The sequence below is a fragment of the Lactuca saligna genome, chromosome 4 (assembly GCF_052625555.1).
Source record: "Lactuca saligna cultivar CGN05327 chromosome 4, ASM5262555v1, whole genome shotgun sequence".
Taxonomy (NCBI): Eukaryota; Viridiplantae; Streptophyta; class Magnoliopsida; order Asterales; family Asteraceae; genus Lactuca; species Lactuca saligna.
Window position 1 is genome coordinate 143,943,396 of NC_136420.1, and position 23,950 is coordinate 143,967,345.

Below are 23,950 nucleotides of genomic sequence, written 5' to 3' on the forward strand. Positions count from 1 at the left end.
TATTATGGCTTATAATAACTTTATTGTCTAGCCCGAATTTACGGGTGTTACAATTAGGTGGGTTGCACCTGATTCTATATCAACTTGGAAGGAGAAGGAAACATTTCCTTATAAGAGGTGTGGATACCTTCCTTGTCACAACGCATTTTAAAGTCGTGAGGGCAGCAGATCCCATAAGAACTCTGCAGTTAAGCGTTTCGAGGAGAGAGCAGTTTAAGGATAGGTGACCCCATGGAAGTTTTTGTGTTGGGAGCCCAAAACGGACAATATTGTGATACGTGTCTGAGGGGGGGTGTTATAAATGGTATCAGAGTTGGGGCACGAGTCTATATGATCGATAGGGACGTCAAACCCTATAATGGGGGTGAAGGTGTGTTGCACCTGATCCTACATCGGCTTGGAAGGAGATAGCAACATTTCCTTATAAAGGGTGTGGATATCTTTCTTGTCACAATGCGTTTTAAAGTCGTGAAGGTAGTAGATCTCATAAGAACTCTGCAGTTAAATATGCCCAAACGAGAGCAATTCAAGGATGGGTGATCCCCTGGGAAGTTTCCGTGTCGGGAGCCCAAAGCGGTCAATATTGTGATATGTGGCAGAGGGTACTTTGTTATCTTTATTGATGATTTTAGTTGCTTTACATGGATTTATCTTATGCAATATCATTCTGAAATGCCTGAGTTTTACATTACCTTTGCATCAATGATTCAAACTCAGTTTTCAAGATCCATTAAAGTATTTTAGGCTAACAATGCTATGGAATATAAGGAGTCTTCTCTCCTCTCCTTTTTACACGAACAAGGAACAATTTCCCAATAATCATGCCCTGGAACATCACAACAAAATATTTAATGTAAACACAGACATATACTAGGCATTATTTGTACAATTCTTAGCTCATCTCAAGTTCCAAAGCGATTTTGGGGTGAGGTGGCCTTCACATTGTTGTCTACACTATAAACCATCATCCCACGCCTACACGTGTAGCATTGGTTTGGGCTTGGAAAGTTTTGTCCAAGCAAGTTGAGAAGAGGTTGAACGAGCAACAATCACCAGGGGGCCTTCGAAGAGGGTGGATTTCAGCCACAAAAGCAAATAACGATCACGTTTTTCCATAATTGGTACTTTGGGTTAGCTTCAATGGTGGGTGTTGAATCTGCATGTTCGATCGTAAGAGTTTTAGCCGGTGGTTTGGGATCAAGAACAAAGGATTCAAGATCAAAAGTTTCTAGGGCTGATACAATAGTGGTACGCCATAGACAATAGTTGGAGATTTCAAGCTTTATGCTGATTGTGGGGATTTGAAAAGACGAATTGGTAGCAAGCCCTAAAATGTTCTGATTTGTCACCATGGAAAAGGAACACCAAGAAGGAGAGAAAAATAATTTATCTGAGCTCTAATACCATATATAGTTGAAGTATTTTAGAAGTAAATTGAATCTGAATTCCTTATCTCAACATTGATTACAACAGAGGAATATATACAGCAGAATACAACTAATGTCCTAATTATTTGGTAAACTTGTGACTATGAACAGTTCTTGTACACGTTGCATAAGAGAGCTGGAACAGGTTTTAAGCACGTGCTGATTGATAGGAGAAGTTACCGTTGTTAATAAGGCTGAACGGAGTCGTCGAGGTTAATCATATGTGATTAACATCTATTATACTATAATAGAGGGTGCCTTAGTGGCACATCCTCAACGTCATTGGAATGCCAATAGATTATCCCCAGGTTTTTGTAGTCGAAAAAGCAACTCAAAGGAACGCCAAAGGCAATGGTCATATTATAACCACTTAATGTCATTTATTTTCAAATTGCTTATTTTTAACGTAAAATTACATAGCTTAAAACATGTTTTAAGCAATTTCATCTCTTTCTTTCTACACAATTACGCAAACTACAACAATTGATCAAAACCAAAACACCCCTCCTCAATCCTAAACCTAATCAACTCCTACCCTGCATGATTTTCGCTAACTACAAGTCTTATTTTATTTTACTTACCCAACGTTCGACACAATTGGCCTTCCATCAAAACTATTTCAAAAAATTTCCAACAAAACATTTTTGGTTCATCATCGTTCAAATTAAAAATCCAAACACAAACATCGGTAGAGAATATTGGTAGGGAATGATACCGAAACCAAATGGAAAAAGCCTTAGGCAGTAGAAAAAAGAAAACCAAAGATACCCAAAAGGGTCGATATAGTCGGACAATACATGAGAAAATTGCATTAGCAGAATCATGGTGCACTACGTCAAAAATCAACATTGGTGAAAAATGATATGAAAAACATACTTTTAAGAAAAATGGTCATAAAATTTCATACTGAAAAAAAGTTTATATGAAGAAAAACAACATTGATTTCGACTTGTCCCGCTTAAATTTCATCAACAATTTCTACCAACGATAGCAAGTGGTTGTCATTGAATAAATGTGACTTGTGTTTGAAATACAAAATGATAAAACCAGAAAATGTTTTGTTAAAATTTTATCATAGTCCCATAAACAATTCATTAGAAACATCGTGATGGAATTACAATGAATGTGAGGTAAGAAATTGCATCGTTGAGTAAAATTAAATTAAGACTAATATCAAGCAAATACCATATGAAATATAACATGTTTTAGGTTTGAGTTCAGATTTGGTGAAAGGGTATTTGGATTTTGATCCATTGATGTAATTTATGCAACCATAAAACGAAAAACATATCACTAAAAAACATGACGAAGTACGTCATAACAACCTTGTATCAAATCATCAAAATAATGAATCATAACCATAAAAAACCTTAGTAAAACTGGTTGTAGTAAGAAAACCTTATTTGAATGATTTAACGTCAAATGTTTAATTTGATCTTGGACAGAAAAAACAAATATATAGAACCTAAAATAATTGGACGCTATTTATTTGAAAGTGCATAAACACAACAAATTTGTTGAAAATCCGTATTCTAGCCTTAAAACCTAAATCAAAATCCCACAACTTAACAATTCAAGAAAAAAAATTAGTGGATTAGTATGATAATATTAGAAGAGAAAATGTGGGAAAAATGATTGTTGAAGATTCCAATTGAGAAAAATGGAACACAACTGCCCACCTTTCCCATGTCACATTAATGTCGCAGAGAACTCTTTCAGTCAAAGTGCATCAAATAGCACAACGCCGATACACACTATCTCTGCTTCTTAACTAATCCAGATTTAATAAGTAAACTACTCGTTAAATATCAGATGCTTTAGAGATTATCTTAATGGCGAATAATATGAACAAAAAGAAAATATAGATCGAAGTATACATAAATAAAAAGAAAAAGGAAGAATTAGAACCTAAAACCATGCTTCGCCGTTGAAGAAAGATGTGGCCGGTGGATGGAATAAATAGAAGAGCGCTAGGGTTTAATGTGATTGTGGTTTACGTGGGCTTGATAGATATGTTCTGGCCCATTTTATTTTATAATTTTGATGTTTTATATATATGAAATTATGAATTTCACTTTAAAATAACAAAATTCCAATTCAATTTATGTTTTAGGTAGTTTATACTTTATAAATAAATAAATTAGTTCTACTCAATATGTTTATTTTCGGTTGTCCACACATTACTTGTTGGATTTCAATAATCTATATTTTAATACTAGGTTACAACCCGTGGAAACCACGGGTCAAAAATTGGAAAACATATTTATATTATTAATAAGAATTAAGTTTGTTTAGCATTATTTGTAATGATTATTTAAAATTAAAATTAATATAATTTTGTAAAAAAGTATATAAATTTGAATATATGTTAAATAGAAACGCAATCAATCCATCGAAAGTTAAATATGAAGATAACTAAAATACATCTTTGAATATGTGAATGATTTATGAAGTGTGATGACAAATCAATATTTTTGTAATGAGGGAGGAATCAAAAAACACCATGTGGCGTCTATTAAAGTCTGAAAATGAAATATCAAAACAAAGTGAATATTATGGATTACAATGCTATATAAAGAAAAAATTATTTAAAAAAATGTTACAAAAAAACAGAAAAAAACATAATTGTTAGAATTTAATGGGTTAGAAGCATTTATAAATTCCTAAAAACTTCCTTATACACAACATTTGAAGTTTTGTTTGTAAGTCTACCATTCTTATCTAAAATTAACAATTTCAGTCTTTCTCTACTCTGAACTCTAGATAAGGCAACATACAGTTGTCCATGTGAAAAAACAGGATCCTTGAGATACAGACCAACCTTTGATAACGACTGCCCCTGACTTTTATTAATTGTCATTGCAAAACATATAGCCAATGGAAATTGTCTTCTTTGAAATTTGAAAGGATTTTTTTTTTCAGATGGACTTAAAGACATTCTTGGAATAAATGTTTGCTTTCCGATATTAGTTCCAAATATTATAATTGCCTCAATAACACGTTTGCCAAGAGATTTCACTTGTAGTCTAGTGCCGTTACATAATCCATTTTTCTGATCAATGTTTCTTAGTAACATAACTGGAACACCGACTTTTAGAATTAAATTGTGATTTGGCAAACCTGATACGTTAAGACCATTTAAAATATCCGGGGAGTATAAATTGGGATCAAACTGATCATGAACAAACTCTGATTGGCAAAGAGTATCTGAACTTAAATATTCGACTTCGTCTCCGAGAAACAATGCTAACAAACGATCATTGATTTGTTGGACAACTTCATTTTTTGGAGCTAGTATAGCTCTTTCTTGAAAATAACTCGTACCGTTGAAGTTTTCCAAGATTGAATGATATACAAACTCAATTAATGAACCTATAGGATCATGTGGATCACTAATTAGAATATCATCCTGAACATCAATAATCGCTTCACCATCGTTCAAACCACCAACTTTTCCTTCTCCTATGTCCAAAAGCCATTTTGCAAAATTTTGTATTTTTCGAATATCATATGGATCCTTTCCAACGGTTAGTCTCATGTTTTTTGTTAATCTATGGACTTTTCATTGTTGCCATATATATGAAGAGCTTAAAGAAGCATTAACAATATTTTGTCTGCTACCTCCTTGAACAACAGGTAGAATCTGTCTAAAGTCTCCTCCAAAAACAATCGCTTTCCCTCCAAATGGAATATGTGAGTTGGTAGACTTATCAAACTTACATACATCTCTCAGAGCTCGATCTAAAGCTTCAAATGCATGTTTGTGGACCATAGGTGTTTCATCCCAAATAATCAATGAACTTTTTCTTACTAATCTGCCGAGTTCACTATCAGGCGGTATCTTACAAACAGAATACTCGGTAAGATTCAACGGAATTATAAACCGAGAGTGTGCTGTCCTACCTCCAGGCAATAATAAAGATGCAATACCACTTGAAGCAACATTTAAAACTATATCACCATTACATCTAATTGTTGCAGATAACGTCTTCCAAAGAAAGGTTTTGCCTGTTCCACCATATCCATAAACAAAAAACACACCTCCTTTATTATCATTGACAGTAGTCATGATATCAAGAAAAATATTGCGTTGCTCGTTTGTTAATGCATGAAACATACTATCAAACTCTTTCTTTAAAAGCGTTATGTCATACTCCAGCTCCTCCATGATAATCGATTTGTTGAAGAAGAAACTGTGTCGGAATCAGGGTAAGGCATTTGTTTATAATTTTTAAGACTCGTGTTGTTACGAAGTAAAATCTGTTCGATCTCGAACAAAGTCAGGTTTTTGAGTTGATCCTCGTTGAGTGATAAACCTGTAAAAAATGAACAATATATCAAAAAGAATATAATATTAACCAATTTATATTATTTTTTTAAAAACCCCGTGTATTACACGGGTGTCACACCTACTTTAAAATATATAAAATCCGTTTTTACATATAATGATACGAAATTATAATACCTGGAGACTTTAATCTACGTTGTTGGTTGTAAAGAATACCATCTGACAAGTGTTGCCATGTATTTTCCCAAACAAACTCTGGTCTACCCAAACTGTTAGACATTAACATCGTAGCAAACAAGAAACGAAGATAAAAACCAGTTCCTGAATGACTCGCTTCCTTAATTGCATCAACATATTCTTTGTCATCATCTAAGAGGCCCAAAGCATAGCATGCATCTCGAAAAGTAGGAAATTCTTCACCGTTTACCGTGCGAATTTCTTCAAATGATTTTGGACCTTTCACTTTATTTAAAAGAATCCGTAAGAAGTACACTTCGCCAAGTTTAGGTGAAACAGAGTGAATCCTTCCTATTGAACGTCCAATTTTCCTTGGCTTCCACAACTTATCATCAGGTTTCCAAACAAACTTTGTAGGAAATTCAACATATGTAAGTTTTCGTGCATCTTTATTAATTTTATTACATTCCATCCAAGATGTGAACATAGAAGCAGCAACTGAAGGTTGTTCAAGAACATCGTCAATATCATCGTCTGCGGCATATATGACTTGTTGTTGATCAGGAAGATGAAAAGGTAGTCGCATCACAGAAGGATATCGGTAATGAACATCGTATTTAAATATTCGCCATGATGCTTCACATGCAGATATATATCTACAATCATAATAATCTTTTATTTCATCGACAACCTTTTCGTGATTAGAATCAGCGTTGATGTCAACAACAATTGTAGCTCTATCTGGACCTTTGTTTATATATTTAAACAGATACTTTATGGAAGATCCTTGATTGCACCATTCAACATTAATGTGTGCCTGATATCTTTTCAACAGATATTTGTTATATGGAACAACATTTCTGTTGTCTAACTTGACACCTGATTTTTCGACAAAATATCCATTGTTTCTTCTCATATATAAGGGATAACCGTTGACATCAACCGAAGAATGATCACAGAATTGCTTTGGAAAATTTTTCGAACATTGCTTGTCAACCATGCATGGACAATTCATATTTTCAGCTCCACAAGGACCATGTATCATGAATTCACTTACAAGTGAATACAATTCTGGATCTTCATTGGTATTTGGAATCTCAGCAGAAATAATCGGATCTATATATTCAACAGTAGGCCGCTTGGAGTCAGCATGCATAAACAGACAAATATGACAATGTGGCAAACCTCTTTTTTGAAATTCAATCGTATAGACCACTGCAAATTAATTTTATAAATAAGATAATCTTTGTACTGGATGAAATATATTTGCAAATAACCAAAAATATTAACAAACTAAATAATCATTATAACAAAACTATTAGAAAGAAATACAAGTTTTATTACCTCCTTGAACAATGCCGAAAGTTTTATTCTCCCGTATGTCTTTAATCAAAGAATCGAGCTTTATTTTGAATAGCCTACATAAGATATCAGGTCTATCTTCAGGATTTAGTGAAGTGTTTTGAAGAAACCTTTTAACTTCAGGCCATTTTGGATTATATGTAAAGGTTATGAAGAAATCAGGATATCCAAACCATTTACATAAGGACATGGCATCAAGGTAGTTTTGCATCATATAACGTGCACCACCAGTGAATGAAGAAGGTAAGATTACACGTTGTCCAACATTGGATATATCTTTATTCCCTAGGTTCTGTTGAGTACGTAACTTTTCATAAGACTCACATCTAAGAATTTGTTGTTTGCTCCTTATGAAATGTAATCTCTCACTTTCAATCATAGTATAAGCATCAACCAAAAATTGTTGGAACAACCTTTTTGAATTAAGAATTAGTGAAAAATATTGATCCCTGTCTTGTATTCTATAAGAAAAAAACTCTCATTGTACAATTGGGCCTCTTGCTGTTGCTTATTGGTGTAACACCTCGATGTGGTATGTCAACCCTGTAACCATCATCACCATATGGAAACAATAGTGGATACTGAAGAGGAAGGTATGATGGATGTAATTCACTAATACGCCGTAGAGAACCTGATGACGTTTGAACAACAATATCTCTATTATCAATTGAATCACCAATATCTCCAACAATTAAAGCAGCAACCTCAGAAGCAGATGGTAGGTTGTATATCCTTCCATCATGGTCCCTTCTTCCAATAAGTCTCAACTTGATATCAACATGAGGGTTTTGATGAAAACAATCCATAACCATTCTATAAGACTGAACCAAGACATTATTTGAATCCAACATCAACTTCAAATCTTGTATAATATCATTATCAAGGATAGAAGAATTTGACGTAGATCGTTGATTCTCTCCACTGCAAGTAACATGAACATATAAACAAAAGATAAATAAATAATATAATGTTGATGAATAAGATATCTATTAATGTGATAATTGTGAAAAGTGTACCCAAAACATGTCCGTCTATTCGCGATCTCATTATCAGTATCGTATATGTACAACTGAGAGAATTTTGGTTTTAACCCCTGTTCCGGTAAAAGGCTTCCGATACTATGATAATTTTGACCGCTAAGTCTAAAAATGTATGAAGCCTTTCCTCTATTGATTGAGGAATCAATCTTTCCACCCATTGACGTAAAAGAAAACATAGAATTGTAAGAACGGATGTTCTTCATGAAGTGTTTGCTTTTAGAATCTCCCGATGTAAAAAGATGGGCATAGGTTGAAGGTTCATTCTTTAAAGCTGGTAGTTCAACTTTGCCATAACCACAACATAAAGAATAATTTTGATTCTCATTTTTTTTATATTTGATAGATTCATCTTTCCATAATTTTGCAAAACATGTTTGGCATACAACAATCTGATCACCATGATCCAAATAATCTGTCAATTAAGGTTGACATAAAGATGTTAAGTTTGTAAGTTTATATAAGTGAAAAACATTGAATGAACAAATGTAAATATTATATTTGTATCTAAATTACCTTTTGATATACCGTTGTATATGTTTTGATCATTTTGACCATCGATTTTGTCTTGATCGGATCTCAAACCAAATATTGGAATAGGAGTTAAATTTGCCCTTTTTTTCTTTGCTTTATTATTTGGATTAGTTAACAGGACTGAAGACGATTTTGATGTTATTGTAGATGATTTGTTGGATGTGTCGCCATTTGAAAATACAGAGAATTGTCTAATATTTGTTAACGGCGATTGACAACTATTATTGGAAATATCCATGGCTGCGGAAAAAAATTGAAAGTATACATTGTTAAATATGATACAATAATAATATATATTACAAAATGAAATGGTAAAATAAATGAGTTACCGTTGGAAATGTTAGATAACGGAGTTCTAACATTTAAATGTGATGGAGGAGGTTGTAACATTGCTTGTTTTGATGTATTTGCACTTGTTTTTGATCGATATGTGCTTTTATTTCGATGTACAACTCCTTTAAATTCATATACAAAAAAATGATTATCAGAAATGTAAAATTGTTTAATAATTATTTTAATATTATATAAATATGAATATTGATAAAGAGATGATATAAAAAGACTATGATGTAATAAATTTTATTACATATATTTAAAAAAAAAAGTTAAAAGGTATAAAAGCAATCAAGTACGTTACCGTTTGAATCCAATTTCATGTTTGGTAACGGTGTCTGAAAACTGTTATTGGGAATATCGATGACTGAGAAAAGAAGATTGAAATTTAGATTATCAAATATGATACAATAACAACATATATTATAAAAAAATATGGAAAAATAAATGAGTTACCTTTGGAAATGTTAGATAACGGACTTCTAACATTTAAATGTGAAGGAGGAGTACGTAACATTGTTTGTTTTGACATATTTGCGCTTGATGTAGATGTGGATACAAATTTATTTCGATCGACAACTCCTTTTAATTTGATTGGAAATAAAATCTTATTAGAAATGGATAAATATTAAATAATCTTGTAAATTTTTAAATAGTATATGAATACTAATAATGATAAATAGATAATATAAAAAAATATGGATGACAGAATTTATATTTTACAAATTTAAAAAAGAGAAAAAAAAAAGTGTATAAGCAATCAAGTATGTTACCGTTTGAATCCAATATGATGTTTGGTAAACGTGATTGAAAACTGTTATCGGAAATATTCATGACTAAATGTGATACAATAAATGTGATACAATAATAATATATATTATAAAATAAAAGGATAATATAAATGAGTTACCATTTGAAATGTTAGATAACGGAGTTGTAACATTTAGATGTGAAGGAGACGTTTGGAAATTTGATTTTTTTTGAAACATTGGCACTTGATGTAGATGCCGATCGGTTTTTATTTCGATGCACAACTTCTCTGAATTTGGCTGCAAAAAAAAATTGTGACAAGAAATGGATAAATTTTAAATAATAATGTAACTCAAGAAAATATTCTATGAATATTAATATACAAAAAAGACATGATACAAAAAATGAGCATGTTAGAATTTTCAATTTAGATATTTAAATTTAAATTTAAATAAACAATAAAGAAGAAAAGTGTATAACAAATTAAGTAAATTATCATTTTCATTTATTTTAAAAAGATGTGATGTTGATGTAGTTGTATGGATTCATTTGGTCGAACCTTTTTTTTTATTGTCCAAGTATAATTTTCTTATTCTTTTTTTTTCTGTAGCCTGAACATGATAGATGTTCCTATTTGAATCTGCATAATGAAATATACACACATGAAATAGTTATAATTTAGATTAAAAACATTGATAAAGAAAGTTGTAAAATATATAATGAACGTACCGTTATCACCAGGGTTAGTAACATTTGTAGAAGTTGGAATTTGACCGACTGATGTAGTGTACGAATGTAATTTTTTTGTATTATCCAGATAGAAATTATTTAATTTTATCTTCTTATTAGTCTTAAAGGAGTCCATGTTAGTAGTTGTTATCTGAAATGAAACAAAATATATAACTTTATACAAAAACATTATATATTAAAATTTATTGTGAAATTAAAAAAAAATGTTGTCGATTCAACTTACGTATGACATGAAAAACAAAAGTACAATGCCTTTATATGTAATGTTTTCGAATTTTGTTGCACATATAAATTTTTTTGTACTGTATTGTTGGATTACATTTTTCTTTCATTCTGTTATTTTACTTTGTAACTATTGGAAGTAATGTTTATTATGTTATATAAAGATAAGCATTGTTGGAAAAGATACTATTAGGGAGGATGATTTTGATGAATGACTTCGAATTCCATAGTTACAGATTATGATATATCAAGCATATCAAGTCCAAACATATTAAAAGAAACTATATACCCCTGATGTGAAAATTACCAATATGTCCTGGAGTAGTAGGCATATAAAAAGATAAAAAACAAAGAATGATAGCATCAGTGATTCAAGCATATCAGGATCATAAAAAACAAAAAACCGATAATTGGACTCCATTGTAGGTTTTTTTTCTGAGTTTTTTATTAGCAAATGTTTTCTTTTGTATTGTTCCTTCTATACCTCTTTCAAATTCGATGACAACGATACTTAAAACATATAAATTTGTTAGAAAAATGTATTTGGAAGGGAATTTTGGTAATTTCATCAATAAAAAGAAAAATTAAACTGAATTTTATCCTTTTGGCAACCATGGAATGAAATCTCTAATTCCAATTCAAAGTTATATGACATATACCTTCCTTGCAGCAGACTTTCATAAGCTAAGTCTTTCAAGTTGTATATGGATGGACAGGGGCAATTTTGTCACATAGTAGGATGCAATGATATTTGTATATAGATAACAACATAGTTTCATTTTTTACTACTGTAAAAGAAGCAAAATATTCCCTGAAGACTCTAAGGGTATTTTGGGCAAGACGTAGTAGATTGTGTTTATAAATGCATGTATGTTATTCTCAAGTATTAAATTCAATATTGTTTCTTTGACTTTCAAGATTAAATATTATAAAATCCCAAAATACAGATAAATGTATTGTATTCCAAGTTTTAGCTGTCTAAATATAGTCATAATTTCATAATCGATCAAATTGTTTTTTATAATGTTATTGAGGAGAAAATAGACAACATAAAAAAACAAACAAAACTGCTCCATTAATTTATTTAAGACAATTACATGGGCATTGAATACTTTAAAAAGTAAAAACTCAAAGTCTTTGAAACGGCTCAAATAATTAACAGTAACACAAAATTATGCTTGATAAGAGGGGTAATTTCCACAAAACATGTACTGGAAAACCAAAAAACTAAATCATTAAGATAATGAATATTAACAATCTTAGAAATTTCAAAAATGATTATACAATTATCTGTCATTCCAACATAAGTTTTTAAACAAGATTGGTTGTTAGATTGATATATAACACTTTTATTTGAAGGGATTGTGGATCCGCTTCAACTTAAAAGAGATGCCTTCTGAATTGGTGTGTCAAAATCCAGAGTAACAGGCATACATCAATAAGGTTATAGTCTGTAACCGTAGTGTGGAACATGTGTAGTGTTAAAAGTATGAGTTCAAATCATTTTAGCAAGCATGCATCCTCTATTCCCTAAACCATGTACCCTACAAACGAAATGACTAATGTGAGTTCATCAACTAACCTTCTCTATCCCCTCGTTAATTAGTCACTACATAATATGTATGTATATAACATATTCAAGTAAATATATTATATTAAGTTTAACTACATACAAAAAGTTTTAGAAAAACACAAAAAACAGAGTGTAAACTCTTTACCAATCGATAACATACATTCAATACTGGGAAAGAGGACCGATAGATGAACAGAACATAAGTTTTTTTATTGTTGTTATGATCGTATTTTTGCAATTAACAAAGCAATCGAGAATCATAGGCATAAATATACACAATCAGAACCGCAATTGATAATAAGAAAGTTACTTGGCGAGGGCATTTTTGTCCATTGAACTTAATTATAAATTCTTACTTAATTATAAAGTTAATTGGCGAGGGCATTTTTGTTCACAATTGAAGATAACATCTTCAATGATTGAGTTACAGAATTTCTGTCGTCAATGTCGTTAATAGAGCATATAACGAAAATTGATTAAAGCATATCAAGTTCAGGAAAAACAAAAAACAGGGAATCGGATAAAAATAACAAACTTACAGAATGATTGTTATGGCCGATTGAAGAATGATTCTTGATTGCTGGAAGACAATGTGTCGATGATGCTTGATTGTTGAAGTGTCGATGATTGTTGATTGCTGGAACACGATGCAGTAAATTATGAATCTTATTCGTATGTTTCAATTATATATTGAACATAATAAAATCCAATCGACCCAACAATGAAACTTAAATGTAATTGATACGATTGATATTGATACCATAAAAAGATGTAGTTAATCGGGCATATAACTAAAATTGACATAGGGTAAGAATATTATATAATGTTAAAAAGGGAATCTTTAATAAATATAAATTGTTCACAATTGAAGATAAAATCTTCAATGATTGAGTTTGAATAATATTATTAGAATGATCAAATTAAAAAAATGGTTTTGAATAATGGTATTAGAATAGTAGATTTTACCATTTCATCCATGAGTATCATCTCAATTGATCTGACAATAGTGGGGTTACCATCTGAAAGCGATTTCCACAGCTGGATGATAGACACTTTTAGTGTGTAATCATCCTTCATATTGTCTAAGTCTTTAATCAAAGTGATCTTTCTTTCTGCCATTGTCACTATAACAAAAAAGTACACAAAATAATTAGAATTATGTGTATGGAGTACTAATAATATATGAACAAATTGAATAATACAATATGGTTATATTGAAACATTCATACAAAGAAAACAAAATCTAAAAGAAACATGCTAACAGAATCCGAATGAAACATGGTAACATAAACTATATACCCCTATACAACATTCATACTTAAAAATAATAATGATAAGTGAAACAAAGTAGGGGTAAAACCGGTAATTAAAAGTGAAACAAAGAATTGAAACAAAGAAGGGGTAAACCCAGTTTCTTTCAGAAACATGGTAAAACAAACTATATACCCCTATATAATTGGCAGGGGCATTTTCGTCCATTGGACTTAATTATAACATGAAAAATAAAACTACAATGCCTTTATATGTATTTTTTTCAAATTTTATTGCATATATATATTGTTAATAAAAGTGTTGATATAAATATACAGTCGCATAACAAATCTTTAAATTTGAGAAACTGATTTAGATAACAGGAACATAAATTCTTAATCTGAATGTTAATATCTTAATCTTATCTTAATCTTAATAAATTAATAACATAAAGTTAATTGGCGAGGGCATTTTTGTCCATTGAACTTAATTATAAATTCTTACTTATTGTAGGAGGTAAGCAGTCACAAAAAACATTCATATTCATACAAAAAAAATAAATAAATGCTATCATATTCAGATTCAAGCATATTCATACAAAAAACAGTGATTCAAGCATATCAAACCGACCATAAAGTCCCTGTTGAATGTCCATATTCAGTGTAAAAATGAACATTATTGTTTGAAATTCCAAACTAATATAAACAATTAACACCAAACATATAATGCAAATCTTATTTCACAAAGTCGGATTTTTGTACACTATTCACAAAAAACATTCATATTCATACAAAAAAATAAATAAATGTTGTCATATTCAGATTGAAGCATATTCATACAAAAAACAGTGATTCAAGCATATCAAAACGACCATAAAGTCCCTATTGAATGTCCATATTCAGTTTACTGTGCTTAATGAATGCTGTCATATTCAGATTACTGTGTTTAATGTACTTAACCGAGCATATAACGAAAATTGATTCAAGCATATGAAGTTCAGAAAAAACAAAAAACAGAGCGTAAAATGTTTACCAATCAATAACGTACATTCAATACTGAGATACAGGACCGATAGACGAACAGAACATAAGTTTTTTTATAGTTGTTATGATCGTATTATTGCAATTAACACAGCAATCGAGAATCATGGGCCTACATATACACAATCAGAACCATAATTGATAATAAGAAACTTACAGAATTACTGGCTTTAATGTCCTTAATCGACCATATAACGAAGATTGATTCAAGAATATCAACTTCAGAATAAACAAAAAACAGAGAATTGGATAAAAATAAGAAACTTACAGAATGATTGTTATGGCCGATTGAAGAATGATTATTGATTCGTGGAAGACAATGCAGTAAAGAATAATTGTTATTCCTATGTTTGAATTATATATTGAACATAATAACATGAAATCGAAATAATAATGAAAATTGATACGATTGATCTTTATACCATAAAAAGATGCATTTAATCGGCCATATAACAAAAATTGATTGAATAGTGCATTCGATTTCCATCTATATTCGGATTTGCACATTGAAATTGCCATATTGCCATATTCAGATTGTGAAATTCCAATTTAAATTAAGATTCTGAATCCGATTCTCATGATACGTGATACGTGATACCAAGGATGGGTATAATTGGGAATTTACATTGGGAGGAAATCGATTTTTGTATGACACGTGGATAACCGGTTTTGTTTATTAGTAAGGGAGATGAAATTGAATCGTATGATATATTTCCTTCGTTCCAAATAGATAATTCATTTTTTATTTTTGAAGTATTTTTTCTTTAATTTTGATCTTAAATATTTTTGTTTTTGACAAATAATCATTGATCCAAAATACATGAATGTGTTATATTTTAAATGGTTTTTCATTGTTATAAGTTTTATCAAGTAATATATAATACTCATAAAAATATTTAATATCAAAGTTAGATAAAAGATTTCAAAAGTCAAAAATGGACTAGTAATTTGAAACGGATGAAGTATAAAATATCTAAAATTGAATTTACGTTATTGATATCCAAATGACATAATTTGAGATAACATTGAGATAACATCCACTATTAAATCAAGAGTAAATTACACCAATAGTCCCTATGGTTTGGGATAATTTGCACGTTTGATCGCTCACTTAGTTTTTTAACTCAGAAGGTTCTTACTATTTGTTTTTGTTACACACTTGATCAATGTTTTACCTAAAAAATACTATTTTGCCATTGATTTATTTATTTATTTAAATAAAAACACCCCTAACCCCACTTCCCTATTACCTTACCGTACCTTATCTACCCCACCTTATTTCAATAAATTAAAAAATCAGGAGCAAAATAGTTTTTTTAGGTAAGACAGGGAAAAAATCAAGGGAAAAATAGTCTTTTTAGGTAAAACAGGGACCAAGCGCGCAACAAAAGCAAAACTGTAAGAACCTTCCAAGTTAAAAAAACAAATTACAGCCAAACGTGCAAATTACCCCAAAACCATAGGGACTATTCGTGTAATTTACCCTTAAATCAAATATGACAGTAATTGAAATATATTCCAATAGTGTAAAGAAAACTAAAAAATAATATTGTCACACTAAAAATTTGTCTCCGACCGTCAACATTAGCAAAAACGATTGAAATATCGAGTATAATAACTTTTTTTAATATTATTGATTGTCATTTTATGATTTATGACATTAATCTTATTTTAATATGTTTTTTACTCTTTAACATAATATATTTATAGTAGAAACTATATAATGTAAATATTACACAATCTTCAAATATAATGAGCTTAATATTATATTAAATGGTTCAACAAGTACATTATATTGCATCACTTATTCCTTAATATAATGATGAAAGTTATTATATGATGTTTAATAATCTAAATGAGATGTCGAGTTGTAACAAAATATGATGGTACCTAAAATAATGTTTGAAAAGCACTATCTTAATCAATTATAGATTTATAGTGGTGTTGGATGTTTGACAAGTTAACCAATAGTTTCACTCTATCTTTTATACTCATTCTAATTTAGATAGATGGTGTGGAAGGTAAACATCAAGGTAGATGGGTAGCATCACTTTTCGTATGATTTTTGATTTTAATCGTTATTGATGATACATATTTATTGCTTTTATTCTAGTCTCTTTTATTCCTTTTTTTTTATTATTCACCCACCTTTGTTTGTCGTATTTTTTTTTTTTTTTTTGTATTTTACAGGTTTTTGTTTTTGTATATGTTAAAGTCATCTTTGTGATACGGACTAAGGTAGCACAACATAAAGAAGCATAGAACTATCATATATTTCATATATTGCAAAAACATTTATCATTTTTCTTCCCTTTTTTTTGTGTTCAAAACAATTTCACAATTCAAATTTTGACAAATTACAAAACCAAGTCATTTTGTGTAGAGCCAAAAAGGTATTTGTCCTATTAAATGACACCACCCATGTTCATTTTTGTGTAAAAGGACCTATAATCTAAGGTATCTAATAATGGTCATTTTCTGTTCAGTCTAATGTAATATTAAAAGCATATAGAGGGTTCAAAAGATGACACAATTAACATACAAAACTACTCTATCTAAAACAACATAAGGAGCCGAATCAACGATTCTTTTATCAAAGACCTAACAATAATTTCGATAGCTAGGGCTATACATGCAACTCTCAGCATAAGCTACCAAGTTTTCTGGTTGAGGAAGCCGACTTGCCAAACCTACACACCCAAAAAAAAAAAAAAAAAAAAAAAAAAAACACAATTTCAATTTAGCACTACTATATCATACTCTTAGATATCTAGAGTCCTGAATTTTTTTTTTCGAAAAATGCCTTTTAAGCAAGAAAATCCAGGACTCCACATATCTAATTAACATGAATACATGATACAAGATTATCTTTGAAACGCCACAACTAACATGTTTTTTAAGGTTTTTTTAGATTGTCGTGTTTGATAAATAAAAAAAATAATTTATAAGCTAACTTTTTAAAAAACTACTGAGACCAGTGTTTAATCGAGCTTATGGTGTTTTTTTTAAAGTTCTTCTAAATATACTTTTATTAATCATAAAATAAATCATTCTTTCTACATTCCCTTTTTATGACATTTCACATTTTTCAATAGGTTATGTGTTACTTTTGCCAAATGTCATTTTCATGAGCTAGCAGCTAGCTTTTCAGATGTAGACTATTTTGTTCAGATGTAGACTATTTTGTTCAACTATCAGCTAGTCTGTCAAACATAGCCATAGTCTAACGCATGTTAGGGTCCCACATAAGCTACACAGAGTCTCATCCACCTCTCTCTATATAAGGGCTATTTTAGAGAGAAAATCCATGGACTCCACATATCTAACATGTACAAACAAGAAAAAAGAAGCGATTAGAGGGTGATCTCACCAAGTTCATATGCTTTGGTTGCAACTTTAGCAGCAATATGAGCAGAAATCTTGCGTATATTAGTAAACGGAGGGTAAATTAATCCATTGTCTAAATGCTCCTGTGTAACTTGCTCAGCCAAAGCTTCAGCTGTTGAAAACAAACACACATATCACTTAACAAACAATAACAAACATCAAACAAGAAGCTTTTTGCATTATGCAAACTTACAAGCTGCCAAAAGCATATCATCATGAACATGAATTGCCCCAGAAATTATCAACCCCAGACCCAATCCAGGGAAAATATATGCATTATTCGACTGCAACAATAATCAATTCACAAAAAGTCAACATATATAATAACAAAAATGACATAAATAGGAGGTGTATGATAACAAAATCACCAACTTTTTCACATGTAACACAAAATAACCACCCTTTTCGCAATATTGATTTTGCAAATTGCGAAATTGCTTTATGATTGGTCCCCACTACAAAAAGAAAACCTTAAATTTGCGAAATGATGTCATTTAGCAAAAAAACAATAATTTAAGGTTCTTTCTTGGTGGGGACCATTCATAAAGTTATTTTGCAATTTGCAAAGTGGTTATTTTTCGTGTTAAATGTAAAAAAAGTGAGAATTTTGTTAATTATAATACACCTCCTATTTTGGTCATTTTTTTTTTGTGATTAACTCTAATTTTAGGGTTTAAGAAAAAGATCAAAAACCTGTCCGGATACATATATTTTTCCATTATACTCAACAGGAGCAAAAGGACTCCCACTTGCAAATATTGCACGACCCTATAAAATTGAAAAAAAAAAAAAAAAAAGTTATATTATTAAGGGTAAAAATTTTAGGTCAAATTTTTGTAGGAAAAAAGTCAAACCTGGCTCCAGTTATAAGCTTGTTCAGCAGTACATTCAGATTGTGAAGTTGGGTTGGAAAGAGCAAGAATAACAGGTTTCTGAAAAACCGATAATTTATGAGGCTTACTCGGAGGGTAGTTTGGGTATTTTAGTATTATAAATAAACGATTACCTTATTAAGAGACGACATAGCTTCAATAACTTCTTTAGTAAATGTCTGTCCTGCCCCTGAAGATCCAATCAACACAGTTGGCCTGATCGTCTTGACAGCGTCAAGAAGTTCTTTAACAGGTTCATGTTCATGGGCCCACGGTTTCTTGAAATGTTGAAGCGAGTCAAACCGGGATTTAATAATTAGCCCCTAAAACAATACGATTTTTATTAAAAATAAATAAATTAATTAATAATTTACTCAAAACGAGATGATATGAAAAGAGTTTTTCATGTTTTTTAATCTTTACCTTAGAGTCAACAAGCCAAACCTTCTTGCGAGTCTCTTCCAATGGAACTTTTGTCTACATGATTACGTAATAACTTAATACGTATATATCATTTGATCTCTTTTTTTTTTTTTTTTCTCTCTTTGTGTTTGTAAAATATTGTTTATTGGAATAATTATGATGTCGTATTTTAAAAATTGACCACCTTCTTGACCAATAGCACAAAAAAATAACCACCAATTTCTAGTTTGTCAATCTCAAAAAGTTGTGAAATTGCCTCTTACCAAAAAGGCGACAAAAAATATTAAAAAACATAAATCTATTTAAGAACGATTTTGCAAAATTGGTGATCAATTTGTTAAATATCACATCAAAAAGTGGTCAATTTTTTTTACCTGTTTTGATATCTCAAGTGCTATGAGTTCAGCAATGCCTGTGCCAGCCTGTAAATAAATAAAAGCTCAAATTTAAACATATCTAAAAAATAAAATTTGACAAAAAAAATGTAGAAAAAATATTATTATTTTATTTTTTACCTCTCCAGCTCCAAGGAATAGAAATCTATGGTCAGCCAAAGATCCACCAACTAATTTTAATGCAGAAATAAGCCCCGAAAGAACCACTGATGCTGTTCCCTAAAACAAAATCACAAAATCTTAATAAATATTTTCCAATAATAGAAATATGTAATAAATCATAATGCCTATATATATATATATATATATATATATATATATATATATATATATATATATATATATATATATATATATATATATATATATATATATATATATACCTGTATATCATCATTGAAAACAAGGTGTGTGGAACTGTATTTTGCAAGAAGATCAAATGCATTGTGATTAGCAAAATCCTCAAACTACAAAACAAAGATCAAAAAAATTGAGAATCATTTGTTGGAGTATGTAATCAATATGTAGAACGAAAATCTTGAATACTTATTTAATATATTGTTATTATTATTATTATAAATGTTACTAACCTGAACAAGAACCTTTTCACCATAGCTTTGCTTCACAGCAGACATAAACTCATTCATAAGTTCAGCGTATTCCTAGCAAATATAATTATATTACAATATAACCATAATTTACCTCAATAATCTATAGTTTTTTTTATTGAAACTTTTTTTTAGCAAAACGTAAAAAGTCAACCTGCCCTTTTGCTCTTTTTTGCCTCAAACCAATGTAGAATTCATCGTTCAACAACTTCTCATTGTTTGTGCCCACATCTATGGTTATAGGCAAGCACTAAACATACATGATTTTTAGCGATCGTTACATGAAATAAATAAATAAGTAAATAAAAACATAATGTTTTATAATCTTTGAGAACTTACAAATGAAGGACGAATTCCTCCGAGAGCAGTATAAAGAGATAGCTTCCCAACGGGTATTCCCATACCTTGGCAACCGAGGTCTCCTAATCCCAATATTCTCTCTCCATCCGTCACCACAATCACTTGAATATCTTTTTCAGGCCAATTCTTTAGTATTTCAACAATCCTTCCCCTATGAAAAGATAATTAGTTAAAAGTTCAAATTACAAAAATACCATTGCCATCATATTTCGGCTAGTTTTGTATCAATGTTTTTTTTTTTCACATGTCATCAACTAATTGTCACCACATTTTTTTAATTTTTTCAATTTCATTTAAATTCACTTGGCAAATTGTGGTTTTTTTGGATTTGTTATTAAATTATAAAATAATCTAATTTAAAAATATAATAAAGAAAATAAGAAAACTTAAATATCTCCAAAAATTCTCTCGTAAGTTGTCAATTAATGTATTAAATTCAATTTAAATTAAAATCAATTTTCTTAAATGAAAAACATAATTTTCGGCAAATTAATTTTGAATTTACGATAATTTGCAGAAACGTTGCAAAAATTGATTCATTCACGACTAATATTGATATTTTTTTCAAATTCAGTTTTGTAAATTATTAAACATACTTAACAAAATATATTAAATTTTTTTTTTAAATCTGGGTCTCACACCTAGTACTTTCTATTTTACACTCAAACCATAAAAGTTTCGAACATTTTTATCTCTTTCCCAAATTAACCATTTTGAATGGTTAATTTGGAAAATATCAGAAACTTTTATATGGTTTAGCCAATGTTTGTCATGCCATAGCTAGTTTGTTTTTCGAGTTTGTTTAGATTGTCAAGTTTGACAAATCAAAAAGTAGCTTATAATATATGTTTTTAAAAAACCATTCAGACTAGAATTTCAATGAGCTTATTGAGTTTTTTTTTAAACTTCCAAATATACTCTTTATTAATTATAAAAAATCTCAAATCTCCTATATTCCATTTTATGTCACTTTACATATTTCAGCTAGAATATTAGCTATTTACCAATCGTTAATTTTTTTTATCAGCTTGCAGTTAGTTTTTCAGCTACTCCAAAAAATAACCTTAACTTATAAATGGTTAAATTGAAAATTTACCAAAAGTATTAATTAAATAGATCTAATTGATATAAGAATATAAGAAATAGAAACCACATACACACAAACTCACTTGTCTTTTAAACTAATAAATAGACCCTGTGGCCTTTTGAAGATACTTCCGTACTTTTGGCATGCTTCACCAACTGTTGGAGTGTAGACAATTGGGAGAAATTCCTCAACATTTTCGATTAGTAGCTTATAGAACAACCTTTCATTTTTCTCCTAATTAAATAAAAAAAAAAGTAAAAAAAAAAAAATTGTATTCTTTATTAATATAATAATGAAATACTTAAATGGGTACCTGAAGATCCATCATGGCTTGGTATTTATGCAAAGGTACTACATATTGTCGGATGTTAGCCAACATCTTTTTAACCTGGGTATCGATATTCGATAGTATTAACTTTTTTTCTTTTTACATTTTCAACCATTTTGTAAAATTAAAAATCAAGAAAAAAATGAATAATACTTGAAGATCTTGATTAACAACAACTGGAGGAAGTAGCCCACGTATGTAATGAGCATCCCTTTCTTTCTCACTGAATGCTAAACCTTTGTTGTGACGTGGGTTTCTCAGCAACGAATACCCACTACAAAAAGCGATCAAATTTACCAATTTCACAACAAATCGAAAGAAAATTTTGCATCTTTTTTACTTTTCACTGATATTTGTGATCACCTGGCAACGGAAACAGACCAAGGGGTGTCAAATTGCTCATCTGTAGCTGTATCCTCGCCGTACGCGTCCTCAACGCCACCGCCAACGGCGGTGGGATGTTGGTTCGATGTAGGGTCGACGACTTCAACGGCCGTCGGAGCATTCAACTCGTTTACAACGCTCTCCACTGAAACGGTGACGTTTCTTTCCAGTCGGGTGTTCGAGTTCATCATCGCTACTACCTTCGGAAGATGAATTGATACTCTCAACGATTGTGACTGCGCCATTCTTGAAATCCCCGAAAGGGAATTGTTCTGGTGCAACTACAAAATGAGGTTGGATTTAAACAAATAGAAATTGCCAAAAAAAAGATAAAAACATTATCTTTATCTTAACAATCGGATTTCCAAGATTCAAAGCTGGAATGAAATCGTCTGCGAGATTGTTCGATTCGAGCCAAAATCCAAACACATTTTCATTTCCAGACATAAATCGCAGGAGAAAACTAAGAAAATACGATGCATGATTGTGAAATTACCTTGAATGAGTTTCCTATCAATGCCATCTTAACGAAAGAAACGGAAAACGAAATGGGGGTTTTAAAATTTCTCCGGTGAGTGTATGAGTATCCCTTTCGTCTCCAATCTCTGGTTTTTATGAGGGATCTTCTGGGTGGTGTCTACTGTTTACAGGAAGATGGCTTTAGATTACAACATTCTGCTTCTGCACATCTCTGAAACGAAATAAAAATAAAATATTCAGAAATATAAAATTATAAACTTTCGAATGATGATATGACAGAATAATGTATTCGATTCTATATAAAGAATGGACGGATGCGCGTACTCCTCGCATTCACAGTAGGTGAAAAAACAATGGGTTTATTTGGGAGTGAAAGACTGGGGAAGGTCGATTTGAGTGGAACGATTTCTTGAAATTTGCAACCAAGATTTCGTCTTGTTTGTGAACATCTGACGAGCTGCTCTAACAACTAACAGAAGTTGCCCCACCCACAGAACTCAACAATTTACATTTTACAGCTAGACGCTAGTTTTCTTATGAAGACAAACACAAAGTCGCAAAGTATTCATTTTATTGTCCTTTTTCAATATTTAACTTAGATGTGATTATGAGATAGTAACGTATCTTTAGATTTGTCTAGTATATGTCTAGTTATCGTCCTTAAAAGTATCACAACTAGTTTATTTAAGAGTTGAGGAGTGAACCTTTGTTTTGTGTATATATTAGGGATAATCACTTACGAGGGTAATTAGGTTTTCAATTTGTACGTATTAGATCATTAATATTTTTTTTTTTTGTCTTAGATCAATATAGTTGTTATTACCGTTTACAAATAGTAATTTTTACCGGTTTTTTCCCGTTTAACCGTTAAATTGACTATTT

The 23,950-nt window shown here is 30.5% G+C and overlaps 3 protein-coding genes, 1 long non-coding RNA gene and 1 other non-coding gene across 6 annotated transcripts; all 5 read right to left on the bottom strand.

Annotated features, from left to right (window-relative positions):
• Positions 1-757: 757 nt before the first annotated feature.
• On the bottom strand, positions 758-3,419 carry LOC145042904 (uncharacterized). The gene is made up of 2 exons (XR_013680799.1): positions 3,336-3,419; positions 758-1,156 (listed from the first exon to the last, which is right to left on the bottom strand). It is a non-coding gene; the product is annotated as an uncharacterized LOC145042904 (long non-coding RNA).
• Positions 3,046-3,194, bottom strand: LOC145044742 (small nucleolar RNA snoR135). Its single transcript, XR_013681685.1, has one exon. It is a non-coding gene; the product is annotated as a small nucleolar RNA snoR135 (small nucleolar RNA).
• A 561-nt stretch (positions 3,420-3,980) lies between the features above and the next one.
• Positions 3,981-4,965, bottom strand: LOC145040227 (uncharacterized). The gene is made up of 2 exons (XM_078988184.1): positions 4,417-4,965; positions 3,981-3,995 (listed from the first exon to the last, which is right to left on the bottom strand). The coding sequence occupies exons 1-2, from the start codon at positions 4,963-4,965 to the stop codon at positions 3,981-3,983; spliced, it is 564 nt and encodes a 187-aa protein (XP_078844310.1).
• A 24-nt stretch (positions 4,966-4,989) lies between these two features.
• On the bottom strand, positions 4,990-7,633 carry LOC145040228 (uncharacterized). Its single transcript, XM_078988185.1, has 4 exons — positions 7,237-7,633; positions 5,893-7,107; positions 5,582-5,743; positions 4,990-5,471 (listed from the first exon to the last, which is right to left on the bottom strand). Exons 1-4 carry the CDS (start codon positions 7,631-7,633, stop codon positions 4,990-4,992), a joined length of 2,256 nt encoding a protein of 751 aa, XP_078844311.1.
• Positions 7,634-17,192: 9,559 nt separating this feature from the next.
• On the bottom strand, positions 17,193-23,578 carry LOC145042905 (NADP-dependent malic enzyme, chloroplastic-like). Of its 2 annotated transcripts, none has more exons than XM_078991426.1 (19): positions 23,393-23,578; positions 23,085-23,279; positions 22,568-22,860; positions 22,358-22,478; positions 22,190-22,264; positions 21,959-22,110; positions 20,769-20,940; positions 20,584-20,679; positions 20,412-20,483; positions 20,205-20,288; positions 19,942-20,040; positions 19,801-19,848; positions 19,427-19,480; positions 19,138-19,326; positions 18,986-19,063; positions 18,825-18,899; positions 18,325-18,415; positions 18,115-18,243; positions 17,193-17,434 (listed from the first exon to the last, which is right to left on the bottom strand). In XM_078991426.1, the coding sequence occupies exons 2-19, from the start codon at positions 23,109-23,111 to the stop codon at positions 17,346-17,348; spliced, it is 1,944 nt and encodes a 647-aa protein (XP_078847552.1). In that variant the 5' UTR covers positions 23,112-23,279; positions 23,393-23,578; the 3' UTR covers positions 17,193-17,345. The 2 variants fall into 2 exon arrangements, with proteins under 2 accessions (XP_078847552.1, XP_078847551.1); XM_078991425.1 differs by having other exon boundaries at positions 22,568-22,869; positions 23,393-23,577.
• Between the last annotated feature and the right edge of the window lie 372 nt (positions 23,579-23,950).